A 14,276-nucleotide genomic window follows, 5' to 3' on the forward strand; every position below is an offset into this window, starting at 1 on the left:
AATTACCCAGGCAAATATATGGGAAGGTTAAGGTGAGGATTTGACCCAAGCCCCAGAATTTATCAGACAACGTGAGGCCCAGAGAGGATTACCAATTTCAGCCTGAGAAATTCCTGGAGATTTGGGGGGGAGCCTGGGAAGGGCAGGCTGTGGGGAGGGGAGAGATCTCAGCAGGGTATAATGCCATAGAGTCTACCTTTGAAAGCTGCCATTGTCTCCTGGGGAAGTGATCTGCATAGTCTGGCAATCCATTGAAATTCTGGGAGATCTGCAGGCCCCACCTGGAGGTTGGCAACCTTATGTTCAAAGCAGAACCCTCATTAACCAGAAGTAAGACTTAATATATATGTGTGTGTGTGTGTGTTTGTGTGGTGATGAGGAAAAGAAAAGATGCTTTGAGTATCATCGATTCCTATATACATATATGCATATTTAGTCTCACTGTCACCTCTGGTCAAACGAGACTTGCAAACTGTTTTGAAAGGATTATAATATCCTTAAGATCCTATCCATCAAAGGCAAAAGAAGAAGAAGAAGAAGAGAATGAGTGTACATACCTTGTACAGCAATCCACCTTTCAAACCACCATTGGCTGCCTGAAAAAACAATCCTATCTTCCAGCCTAAAATTATATAAATTAATATTCCATCTAGTGGGGTGTATTGATTGAATAACAGCTAGACCGAAGTTTGCATCGCTTATTATAATCTAGATATTTCAGGTGGGAACCCTTTGGGCACATATGGCAGTTTTTCAGTACAGGTGGTTATGTTGAGATTTTTTAGAAAGTTCAGCTGTTTAAAGAGAGATTTAAAAAAAAATCCAATAGTAAAATGTGGTTTTCATTACCAAGGACTTAACAGATGTCCTTTGTAAATTTTTACACACAGTTGATTCAGACTTGTATTCTCCAGTATGTACTTTCTCTTCTGGCTATGGCACTTAGCAAGGAGAGCGGTAAATTAATCACAGATGCTTTGTTTTGGAGACTTACCAGCTGTAGAGACATTATTAAAATAGATTGTTTGCAATAAAGGTAGTTTCAGTTGTTAATATCAACTTTTATTTCAGTCTGCAAGTATTGTCAGTGTAATTTGTGCTGAGGTCAGATTTAAGGAAACGGCACACGAGATGTTGGAATTTGTTTAGGATTTCAGCTAAAATTACTAAAAGCATTTGCTGAAAAAGTAGTGGTAAGTAGGTGGACTGGGCCATTGGTGTGCTATAGACTTGAAGATGGTCAAAAACATATCTTTGTTGGAAAAGAATGGATTCCACAGACTGTGCTGATGAAAACGAGAACATTAGGTGCGCTCTGAGTGCCCACTGAGCTCTGTGCCCAAGCTTCTGTCACCAAGGATTGATGGGCTGGGGAGACAAAGCATTGCTGTGGAAGCCATACTTGCTTTTTGCCCCTTCACTGCTCCACAGAACTGCTTCTTAAAGTTGAATGGTTCACTGATAGGGTTGCCAACCTCCAGGTAGTAGCTGGAAATCTCCTGCTATTACAAATGATCTCCAGCCAATAGAGATCAGTTCACCTGGAGAAAATGGCTTGTTTGGCAATTGGACTCTGGCATTGAAGTCCCTCCCCTCTCCAAACCCTGCCCTCCTCAGGGTCCACCTTCAACTTCTCCAAGAATTTCCCAACCTGGAGCTGGCAACCCAATTGACTGGGGAAGTGATTATTCCAGGCACGTCCGCGCTCCCCCCCCCCTCTGTGTGTGTATACACACACACTCAGCAGGGAGGAGAAATACTTGGCCTACCCTGTCTGGGAAACGAAAAATTGACTCTGTTGATCCAGTGTATGTCATAGCCTGGTGTAGCCAACGAGCTTGTATATAATGAGTACAGAAAAAGGTTACTCAACCAGTCAAACAGTGAAACTTGGTTTGGATATATGCTGGAGCAATAGGAAGACCAATTGACCGTACTAGTTGTAGTATTCCTTGGTATATGGCCAGAGCTAGTTATGTGTCTGTCCTCAAACCCACAATCCTAAACACAGAGAAAAACATGAAGAAATCCACATCTTTATAGCATATGGCATCTTTCCCACTTCCTACCCATTACATCTTCTCCTCTCCACATCCAAATTGCTTATAGCTAAATGTATTCATTTAGGGAAAATGCCAAGTAAACAATATCTACATAATTCTCTGGTCCTCCCCCCCCCCCTCAAATGCTGTATGGGTCTCTATTTAATCCTGTCTCATCCTTGGAAATAACAGGATGGAAGTCTTGGTTGTCCTAGTTTTGTCTCACTACAGATGAGGCAGGATATTTCAGACTTTCCATCTTGAAAGGAAGCAAACACTTTCCTCTTGTCATCGTCTTAAAGTTTTCTGAATCAGTGTTCAGAGTCCCAAGTGGGTAAATGTCTATAGTTTGCTTGCCAGTAAAAGTTTTTAGCAGCTGCATGTCTTTAGTTCAGATTGGCTCCAAACAGTATTACAAGCGCTGATATATTTTTTCAGCCAACTTTCACCCTGGAATGAATTTTTACAAGCTAATAAACTCACTCAATTCATAATGGAAATTCTGACAGGTCTTTTACTATTACATAGCAAGTGGTCACGTCATGATGATTGGTGGGGAGCAGCCCACATAAGCTTTGTTTTCTCTCCCCCCCCCCACTTTAGCCATTGTTGGACTTTTCCTCTGAGAAAGGAGCTAACTTTCCCATGCCTTAGACTTAATATGTCAGCCATTCCTGGTGCATCACGCAAAACTCCAGACCTTTCATGCCATAGCCTCTCAATAATGAAAACAGTGTACATAATTTGAGAGTTTAGGATTGGAAGTAGTTTTAAGAAAATATCTTTCCCCTTTAATCCTAATGGTCAGATAGAAGACCTCAATGAAGCAAGCATCTAACACCTGAAAAAAGAAAGGATAGCTCATCATTTAACAGTATATGTGATGTGAGTGTGTGGGGGGGTGTTGTACCTAATATTTTATATCATAAGTCCTTTAGAACAGGAATTCACTGCTGTACTGCCTACAGTTGATTGCACTGTAGCTAAGGTTGCCAGGTCCCTCTTCCCATCTGGCAGGAGGTTTTTGGGTTTGAGCCTAAGGAGGGCGGGGTTTGGGAGGGTAGGGACTTTAATGCCATAGAGTCCAATGGCCAAAGCAGCCATTTTCTCCAGGTGAACTGATCCGTTGTGATAGCAGGAGATCTCCAGCTACTACCTGGAGGCTGGCAACCCTAACTGTAGCCATTTCCTATTGGTGCCGGCTGAAGTATCCTTATTCCAGGGATGGTGTACATTTTGAAACTGAGGAATCACACAACAAACAAATTGCAGTTGTTGTTGTTCTAAAAAAATTAAAGCCCTAATCCTCAAAGAATCTGTTTCCCCCTCAAAAAAACACAAGTATCTGTCACTGTGAACTCAACCACTGATGCTTGAATTCATTCTCTCCTTCAAAACAGATTAGCAGTGGGGTCTGTCCATCTCTTGGACCCTCTAATATGCATTGTTGGTGCAGTAGAACTATCTGCATGTAGATCGTAATATACAATTTGAAAACATGTTTTCCACTAGTGGAAGCCATGTTTTCTGGCAGAGGGGGGCATTCTCCAATCCCTTCTTCCCACTTCATGCTTATGCTGTCCCCAGGGCCTCACCAACCCCAGGCAAGTGATTTTTGGATGTGCAACAGGATGCAGGGGGAAGGGGGAGGCAGGTAAATTTACCTCCAAGAGCACCTTTCTGCTTATGTTAGGTAGGATCCACCCCACAGGATTTGTAGTTCCTTTGTCTCTTAGACTGAATCAGGCTGCAAATAAAATTATACCCTATAAATTATACTCTATACGGTAGACAGGAAAATCTCAAGGATATGGGCAAACTACAAATCTCATGATCTCCATGGGAAATTATGTTGAAGAACATGCTCATAGCACCCTTTACAGAGGCCAGGTGTGAAATATATGTGTAGTGAGCATTCCTTCCACCCCCTTCTCAAATTGACCGGCTTTTTTTGGTGGGAAGGAAAGAGGGCTAACTGGTAGGAAGGACTGGCTGGCAAAACCTCATTTTGAGTCATAGCCAGATGTGAAGTGTTCTAGGTCCTGCAGAAATTGAATTAGGATTTTTTAAACAATTATGAGTCCCACCCCAATTCAAAAGTCATTGATCTCTCTCTCTCTCTCTCTCTCTCTCTCTCTCTCTCTCTCTCTCTCTCTCTCTCTCATTTTAAAATGGAGCCTCACTGGCATTCAGCACTGCAGACACTAGCCATAAATGTAGGATAACCACCTTAAAAGTTCCATGACTATAAAGTGTACCTTTCCGCTAATGTAACACTGATAGGCAGGCAGCCAGGCAGGCATGCCACCATAATGCAGTCGTGTGACATGAGGCACGAAAAATGGATACAGTTAAATCAATTACAACGTGGTCAAAACCTATTATTACTAGGTGGGAAGCCCATCTTATTTTTTCTAGAATGGAAATTGGGTGTATGGCTAATAACCTTAGAAGCTGAATTGTTACAAACCCACAAGACCTTTTCCCCCAAAAGTTTATGTATCATTAATCCTAGCATATTCAAAACTTTAATCTTTCTCTGCCCCCTTTCACCACACCCACACACTTCCAATTTTATGTAACTTTTTTCATAATAGAGTTTTTTCTTTCTTTCAGATTTTCTGCATTAGAAATGGCATGGCTGCACGGCAAGCTACAGTAGCAATCTTCCAGATTAATCACTTGTAAATAATGTGACCATCCCAAGCACAAAATAATAAATAGCTCAAATGATACTGTCACATTGTCTCTATTAGAGCACACCTTGCAAAGTTTGTAACCAGGCCTAATATCCACACTTGCTCTCTGTGGTTGTTAAGGATTGCTGTTGAATGTTTGTGTTTTGGAAAGGAAAATTTGGATATGTTAAAGACAGTAAAACAATTGCCCGGTGCATCCTTTCTGGTAACTGGGTTCCCCCCCCCTTCTCTTTTTCTCGCAACAGGAAAACAAGATTACAAGAAAACCAGGCCAATGTTAAAAGCGACGAGATTAAAAGCAGAGGCCAAGAAAACCGCACCAGGCATAAAGGTATAGCTAGCTGATTGTTTCCACCAGCATCCTATAGATGTTGAGTTTCTTTTCCCCATAGAGGTCCCCTGTGAATATTGATCTTTGAGAGATATTGTTTATGACACTTCAAAACCCTAAGTGGAGAGCCAGAGTCTAAAATATTCATGACACTTAAAAAAACAAAACAACCCCCCCGCCCCCGGTAACTCACAGCTAAACTGTAGGGCTGTAGTCTACACACACACTTGGAGTAAGCCCCGTTATAGTCTGTGAATGGATGTGATCAGGCTGCAGAGGCGTTGTCAAGAAGCAGTTTTGTTTGAATGCTGCCTGTGAAGTACTGTTTCGGGGCTTTTTTTAAAAAAAACAACGACTGTAGGCGGGCAGCGAAGGCTGTACTGATTTTTAAATATTATTGGTGACCATGAGGGTGAGATTTTTTTTGTGTATAGATATAACTGTTAAGTGTTAGTAGCATTTTGTCATTAATCTATATACATCTGGGCTACAGTTTTCATCTTTGGCCTCCAGCATAGAAAATTATTGCCTTCTCTATCAGTGGCCCAGCATGGAGGCTGGTGGACTTTAAATTATTTTGAAACTTCCTGTTTTTGAAGAGTAAAGAAGGTATAATTACGAGTTAATGTGTGAGGGTAATAAATATTAATACAAAGGTATGTATAGAATATATTGTATTCCCCTTCCCATTTGTGACCCTATTGTAGAGTTTGGCGAAACATATGTACTTTGTTTAAACTGCAGCCAGTATTACCCCGTCAATTTATTTTTGGCTCAAAATAAATTAACATAAAATCAGCTTAGCATCCCATGGTGAGAGAAAGACGCAGATCAGGGTTGGGGTGGGAGATAGAGAGATCCAAAAACAAGCTGTTTGAATTGAATTTTTTTTCCATTAATATTAAGAACATTTTCTTGTTTCTGGTAGATGAGAAATCAACCCCCCCCCAATTTAGAGCGTATAGCAAATGGCAAGGTATTACCACCAAGCTGTAACAGCTGTTGAGTCACCAGATGATGTATTTGGTTGTCTTCCAAAATTTGCTATTATAATCACGAAACAGTGGTTTCTTTTCACTCTCTGATAGCTGATCTCGATCAAGCATTGCCATGCAATGCTGTCTGTTTTCACAACATAATCTCCTCAGTTACTGCTGTGTGTCAGGTTTTAATGAGAAAAAGTAGATTGCCTTTTTTTTTGTTTAAAAGGCAGATTATTAACCTATTGAGGTGAACAGTCGTCTCCTCCCCTTCTTTACTTCTTCTGTCAGGGCTCTGCTTCTCCAAGTTCACTGTAAGAATTTGGTCTTGGTTCCAGCCAGGGATTGAATGGAGAGTTTATGAGATGAGGGAGGCTGAGGGAATTGGGAATGTTTAGTTTGGAGAAGAGGAGGTTAAGGAGGGACATGATTGCTCTCTTTAAGTATTTGAAGGGCTGTCACTTAGAGGAGGGCAGGGAGCTGTTCCTGGTGGCAGCAAAGGATAGGACTCACAATAATGGGTTTATGTTATGAGCAGAAAAGTACCGGCTGGACATTAGGGTGTTTTTTTTTACAGTAACAGTTGTTCAACAGTGGAATCAACTAGCTAGGGAGGTGGTGAGCTCCCCCTCACTGGCAGTCTTTAAGCAGAGGCTGGACAAACACTTCTCAAAGATGCTCTAGGCTGATCCTGCATTGAGCAAGGGGTTGGACTAGATGGCCTGTCTGGCCCCCTCCAACTCTATGATTCTATGATACTATGTCCTTACCCTGAGTTGCCTATCAGAGTTGCTTCAATTGTGATGATTAAAGAAGATAAAAATTGTCAACCGCTCTGTATATAAAGGTTGTGTGCAAATAAATCAAAATAATTTTTAGAAATCCTTTCAAAAGGAGATTCCAGAAATGTACAGTGCATTGCAGTAGTTAAGTCTCGATGTTACTGTCAGCAGTATCAAGGTAAGGGGCCATCTGAGGCAGGTCATGTTTGCAGTGCTAACTGCCCCTGGATACCCATGCAGTTATGTAGGGTGATCATGGCAGCTAAACTGTTTGTGCACCCTCCCAGCACGTACATATGCAGCAGAATTTTTACATAGACTATCTCAAATAACAAATTATGATCTATTTATACACAACGTTGTTTTTTATTACATGATAGTGCTATCTGTCCAGGAAATCCATCACATTTAAAGAAGCAGTAAATGAAAAATTAAGGAGTGGGATAGATGAAAATAATTGGAGCTGAATATGTAGATAAACTGTGTACCTATTGTAGAAAAGAGCAAGAGTCCAGTAGCACCTTAAAGACTAACAAAATTTCTGTCAGGGTATGAGCTTTCATGAGCCACAGCTAACTTCTTCAGATCCTAATGAGGGCTGTAACTTAACAACTAGGCTTAATAGGGCATTGCTTTTTCCTGAAGTTCCAGAAACATTGACTTAATTTAACCAGTCTTTTAAATGTGCTTATTATTTACCCAGTAGTCTAGGCTGAGTTTCCACTAGGGAGATAGTTTGCACTATGAGCTTACAAAGTTTGTTCTAAAATAATATGCAGTACTCCCCCCCCTACCCACAAATTGGCACTAAATTTTTTAAATTCAACCCCATTGTGGTACTTCTGATTTCATAAGTGGCATGTTAATTAGTCTATCCTGTCAGATTTTGATTGCCTGTCATTTTCATGCTGGATTGAAAGGAACAAAGTTTCAGTTAGTCATTTCCATTTAATACTATGTTAATTTCCCCAAAGAGTGATATTTATCTGTGTTGATAATGTCAGCCTAGTAACTTGTAGGCAATAAATACCAGACACTTTTGACTCTGTATCATGGAAGGATGACTGCTAGTCTGGGGAATGCATGTGCTTTTTCCATGTATACAGAAATCTTTCCTTTTTCCTGATTTTCCTGGTGAACATATTAGTGAAATTTTCTTTGAAATAGTTTTCTGCTCCTTAACTAAAATTAGTGTTGTAACTGTGACCATCATTCAGTTCCATCTTACCCTGTTCCATACAATTTAAGGATGAGCAGTGTTACAGAAATGTTGGCACATTACCTTTCTTTGTATAGTTTTCTCTAGAGAGAAGTCAGCTTCATCACAGTTCACCCAGGTGATTTTACTGTAACACAGGGGTGTCATACTCAATTGTTATGAGGGCCGGATATGAAATACGTGTCACTTGGTCAAGCCGGGCCATGCCTCGCCAGCCCAGATCGTGAGGGTGGGGGTGGCTGCCTCGTGGGCTGGATAAGAGTTCTCAAGGGGCTGGATCTGGCCTCCGGGCTTTATGTTTGACATCCCTGCTCTAACACAAGGAGTCCCAACTATTCTCTGATATGAAGCAGAGTTGTATGTGGTTGAACTTGCTCTTTAAAAGACATAGAATGACCCATGATCCCCATCTCATCTAGTTTGGCTCTGTGATTGTGAAATATGCTCCCCATTATATGATCAGCTGCTTCATTACATCGTCTATGGTTAGCTGATCTGGTTATTGGTTAAGAGCAGTGGTTTGGAGTAGTGGACTCTAATCTGGAGAACCGGGTTTGATTCCCCACTCCTCCACATGAGTAGCGGACCCTAATCTGGTTAACTGGGTTGGTTTCCCACTCCTACACATGAAGCTAGCTGGGTGACCTTGAGCTACCTACAGCTCTCTTAGAGCTCTCTTAGCCTCATCTACCTCCCAGGGTGCCTGTTGTGGGGAGGGGAAGGGAAGGTGATTGTAAGCCAGTTTAATTCTTTCTTAAGTGGTAGAGAAAGTTGGCATATAAAAACCAACTCTTCTTCTTCTTCTTTGAAGGATGTAACTCTGTTCAGGAAGGACTGGTCATCTTTCTACCACCAAACAAATTTGCAAATGACCCTTACCCCCCCCCAAAAAACACACACACACACACACACACACACACACACACACCATTCTTAACCATTTGAGGGGGGAAAGATAGCATCTATCTTTTGACTTTAAACATTTTTGATTAAACTCCTCACTTGATCTGAATAGTGGTCCTGCAGGGCTAAGTTTGCTGTTTAAAAATAACTGACCCCCCCAGCACACACCCCCAGATATGTCTCATCTGGTTCTGATGCACTGCGTCATTTGTTAGTGTTTCTTGCCTACTTAATATGATATGACACTATTTTTCAAAATTTTCTCTGTTCAAGGAAATTCCAGGGGAGTAGCTGTTTTAGTCTGTTGTACAAGAATAAAACAGAAGCATAGTGGTACCTTACAGACTAATGGACATTTATTCCAGTATGACCTTTTGTGAGCCAGAACTCCGGCTCTCAAAAGCTCATGCTGAAATAAATGTTCTCAGTCTTTAAGGTGCCACTAGACTTCTGTTTATCTTCAAGGAACCCTTTCTGTATTTCCAGATCTGCTGTGGGCCCCCTAAGGGTTTGTCACGGGACCGATGCATATATTGCAGCAGATTCTGGGATATATTCTGCAGGAGTGGTCTGTTGAGCTGTACTGTTGACCCAGGCAAATTAACAACACGTTCTAAAATGCACAGTATTCTCCTGCAGCAACTTTTTACAGGGGCAGATTGATAACGATAGGCAAGCTGCCTCTTATTTATTTATTTAAAATATTTCTATGCTGCTTCTTCAGAGTCTCTAAGGCAAGCTTGTCTTCCTTTCTCATTTTCTCATTGATGAACTCCCAGAAACCGTGTGTAATACAGTTTGGAAACCTTTATGGTTATTTCTGCAGAGTATTTTGCAAGTACTCTGGGCAGGGGACTGGATTTTAGAGAACTCTCCAAAGCGCACAACAGTAGAGAGGTTTAATCTGCCGCGGCCCGTTTTTTTACCTGGCTTAGTACAGCAGTTAGACCAGCTTCTATGTAAAAGTAGAATTGGGCAGGGATACTGAAGGTGGTTCCACGGTGAGCTGCAAATTGGTAGCCAAGAGGAGGAGGAGAAGAAGAGTTGGTTTTTATATGCCGACTTTCTCTGCCACTTAAGGGAGAATCAAACTGGCTTACAATCACCTTCCCTTCCCCTCCCCATAACAGACACCCTGTGAGGTAGGTGAGGCTGAGAGAGCATGACTCGCCCAAGGTCACCCAGCTGGCTTCATGTGTAGGAGTGGGGAAACAAATCCAGTGCACCAGATTAGCCTCCGCCACTCATGTGGAGGAGTGGGGAATCAAACCCTGTTCTCCAGATCAGACTCCACCGCTCCAAACCACCGTTCTTAACCACTACACCACGCTGGCTCTCTGGTGTAGAAGAGGCTACCCTTGAATTTCTTTTTTGTCAGTGTGAGCTCAGCATTTGGGGGGGGGGGTTCCTTGTCCACTCTGGTTCTGATGGAGTTTGCGGTTCTGTGTCACTTGTTCATTGCATCCTCTTAAGACGAGACGCTGGGTGCCCAGATGGGGCTGGGAACACAGCTGTAGATACAAGAAAATAAATGAATCCTGTCTTCTGCCGCCATGGCCTCTTCATAGACAGTAGACTTGTGATTTCAACATAACCCCTCCCCAGCCCCTTTCATAGAATGTTCAAGACAAGTCTTGTTTTAATTCCCTTAGACAAAAGCAGAAGAAAGTTTAAAAAATCTTTTGTATGTTTCTCGTCATTCCAGATGAGGATTCTGAAGGGTCAAATGCTTTGTGTGGAAATGGTGCTATCTGCCCCAACTGTAGCCATAGTCATAATATGTGAGAAGTGTGTTAGGTGTTATATACTGAATGAGGGATCTAAAATGCTGATAACATAAAATACATTCATGCAAATGAAAAGCATGTTCAAGAGATTCTTGCTTTATCGATGAGCTGGTTTTTTAATGAAATTTACAGAAGCATGTTAACTCTTTCAGGGTCTGGGAATGACACGACATTCTCTCTGACCTGAATAGGTGCATAACCACTTATGAAGAGAGAATTGACATGCCCTGTGAAAAAAATCATTAAATCATTTGGAAGCAGTAAAATGGATGCAAGTTATACAGTGTGTACGCACATGTCGGGATTCTTAATCCATACTATTCAACAGAAGAGGATCTTCCTCCAAGTCCAAAGGGACTCATTTATGCACCAACTCTAGGGTCAAGCTTGTTCGTGCCAGGTCACAGCATTCGAACATTACACCGAACTGCATGGCTAAAATGGCTTCTAGCTTGAAATAGCTCTTTAAAAGTTGAATGAACACTGGCCGGTTGCACAGGGACGCTAGGACAGTGCACGAATGCTGCCATCGCCAAGTTCCTCCTGCAGCTCATTCTGAACAACGCGTTCCATATGCCCCCCCCCCAAAAGGACTTTGATTCCTGTTTGAAATGTATTATGGCAAACGGCTTTTTAAATGGGTGGAAATGTCAAATTCAGTTTGTAAATGTAGCCTGGAAAAGGGGCTACTATTAGAAAGGTTATGCTGGGGGGGTACACTTGATTTTTTCATGTACCTGCTCTTTGAATTGTGACTCTTCATGGACAGATAACTAAAAATCCTGCCATGTAATCTTCATTTATGCTCCACCTTTCTCCCCCGTGGGAACCCAAAGCAGATTACAGCATTGTCCTTTCCTCCATTTTATCCTCACAAGGAGGTAGGTTAGGCTGAGAGTGTATGATTGGCCCAAGGTCACCCAGCAATCTTCCATGACAGAGTGGAGTGTCTCCTAGTCCAACACTCTAACCACTACACCACACTGAGTCCTTCTAAGCCCAGGTTACATCAGTGAAGCTAACAGTGAAACTGTCTGCCTAGATCAAATTATTAACTGTGATGCATATTTTCCATGTGGTTGTAGGTGTTTTCTTCTATGCATAAAGTCATGGTCCATAATTCCAAAAAGTGTGACCAGTTCTGCTTGAGTTTTTCAAAAAGTACCCTTGCCTGGAAAATAATTTTGGAAATGTAGGTTTCCAAAACAATTTAGAATAGACTCTGTTGCTTAAAAGAGAGAGAGAGAGAGAGAGAGAGAGAGAGAGAGAGAGAGAGAGAGAGAGAGAAGAAAGAAAGAAAGAAAGAAAGAAAGAAAGAAAGAAAGAAAGAAAGAAAGAAAGAAAGAAAGAAAGAAAGAAAGAAAGAAAGAACCCCCCACCCCCAGAGGTCCCTCTGGACACCACACATACAAGTCATCAAAGACATCTAAAATAGCTTTCCAGACTAGGAAGTTTATCTAGAAAAATCTAGGATTCCTTATTTCACATTGACTTGTCCACACATTTCTTTTTTTTCTACAAGGAAAGTTGAGACTGTTCACATAGTAAGCAACAAAAGAAAATGCTGTTTGAATTGCCTTTAAGTTTAATTAGAATCATTATTTGCCCAATGTGGTTTTGTTTTGTTTGTAAATAGTATACTTTGAGGAAAAGGTAAGACTCACTGGAAAAGACAATAATGCTAGGAAAAGTTGAAGGCAGTACGAAAAGAGGAAGACCCAACACGAGATGGATTGACTCAATCAAGGAAGCCACAGCCCTCAGTGACTGAAGCAAGGCTGTTAATTATAGGATGTTTTGGAGGGCATTCATTCATAGGTCGCCATAAATTGGAAGTGGCTTGAAGGCAGACCACACACACATAATTTTAATCTAAATGGATGGTAGAGAGGCCTACTGTATATAGCTTACTGATAAATATGAGGCTGAACTGGAGTCATTGGCTTGGAATCAGTGGACCGAAGGTGGAGTTCTGGTAGAACAATGGCTTTGTTGCCTTCCTCTTCTTGTTGCACCCCCTTTATCCAAAAATCCACTCTTGGGGGAGAGGTGTAGCAAGTCGTAGAAATCAGTGGAAATTATCCCCACTCTCGCTTGAATGAGTGGAAGTGCACAAGGATATGTGTGGATCCAGGCCATTATCTTAGGAAAGTGCAAGTTTTAAGAAGAAGAAGAAGAAGAGTTGGTTTTTATATGCCGACTTTCTCTGCCTTTTAAGGAGAATCAAACTGGCTTGTCATCTCCTTTCCTTCCCCTCCTCTTAACAGACACCTTGTGAGGTAGGTGGGTAGGGTTGCCAGGTCCCTCTTTGCCACCGGCTGGAGATTTTTGGGGTGGAGCTTGAGGAGGGCGGGGTTTGGGGAGGGACTTCAATGCCATAGAGTTCAATTGCCAAAGCTGCCATTTTTCTCCAGGAGATCTGATCTCTATCGGCTGGAGATCAGTTGAATTAGCAGGAGATCTCCTGCTACTTCCTGGAAGTTGGCAACCATATAGGTGGGGCTGAGAGAATTCGGAGAGAACTGACTTAGCCCAAGGTCAACCAGATGGCTTCATGTGTAGGAGTGGGGAAAACAACCTGGTTCACCAGATTAGGGTCCGCCGCTCCTAACCACTACACCACAAGGATACACAAGGATCCATGAGCTGATCCTATTTGAGAGAATTGCGTGATACACTGTTGTCAATTTCTGTATGAAAAAAATGTTATGTTTCTGAAAAATCTGATATATCTAACTTTTAAAAAAATTTCTTTCATTGATTACAGGAAGTCAGTCTTGTCCTTGCAGCTATATCAGTCTTTCTGCTGGCTTGTTATGCTTTCTTTTATCTGAAACTATCTGAAGAGGTTGACCTTGATCTGGATCAAGATAAAAACTAGCAGATGTATTTTTTTCAGCTTGCTTCTGGAAAAGCATCATCTTGACCACTTCAGATTGCAAACAAACTGTCTCTTCACTGAGGTGCACATAATTTGAACCAGTTCCAGCAGTTCAAAGGCCAATACTACTCATGATAATAGCTCAGTCAACCTTAAAGATTTTTACAAAGAATCACACGGAGCAAGCTTCTTCTGCCATTCAAATTGTATCAGCTTTTGCTGACTCTTTTAATAGTTGTTTCTCAAGTTAAAAATGTTCGATACCAGAAGACAATTTGTTGCATTTATTACGACTGCCGTTTTGACGGGCGTGACTCCCTTGGAATCATCTGTGGATTAAATTGATTTTTAAAGGAAAATATGAAAAAGATTGCCTTACAAAAACCACAAAATATATGCAAACCAAATGCGACAGTGTTAAATTACAGAAGGGAATTTTAAAATGCTATCAACAGGCATGATTCTATTACAAACACTTTTTTACATCCCAGTTAAACTTCATATCAGGCTGCATTAGTTTTGTTTGTTGCTGGAGCCAACCTTGCATCTAGCCTTGCATTTTTTTTTCTTTTACAATCATTTTGTAAGTCTGCAGCTCTAAACCACAGGATGTGATGCAGTCCTCTGCAGTATAATCTTAAACATAGTCACA

At 41.4% G+C, this 14,276-nt stretch overlaps 1 protein-coding gene across 1 annotated transcript in view; it reads left to right on the top strand.

Annotated features, from left to right (window-relative positions):
* Positions 1–13,813, top strand: part of TRIQK (triple QxxK/R motif containing) — a 40,565-nt gene extending 26,752 nt beyond the window's left edge. Inside the window, exons 3-4 of the mRNA XM_056854746.1 lie at positions 4,987–5,072; positions 13,511–13,813. Of these exons, the coding sequence (XP_056710724.1) occupies positions 4,987–5,072; positions 13,511–13,624 (200 nt within the window). The 3' untranslated portion in view covers positions 13,625–13,813. The remainder of the gene's footprint in view (positions 1–4,986; positions 5,073–13,510) is intronic.
* Positions 13,814–14,276: the final 463 nt, after the last annotated feature.

Source organism: Euleptes europaea, chromosome 8 (assembly GCF_029931775.1).
Source record: "Euleptes europaea isolate rEulEur1 chromosome 8, rEulEur1.hap1, whole genome shotgun sequence".
Lineage (NCBI taxonomy): Eukaryota > Metazoa > Chordata > Lepidosauria > Squamata > Sphaerodactylidae > Euleptes > Euleptes europaea.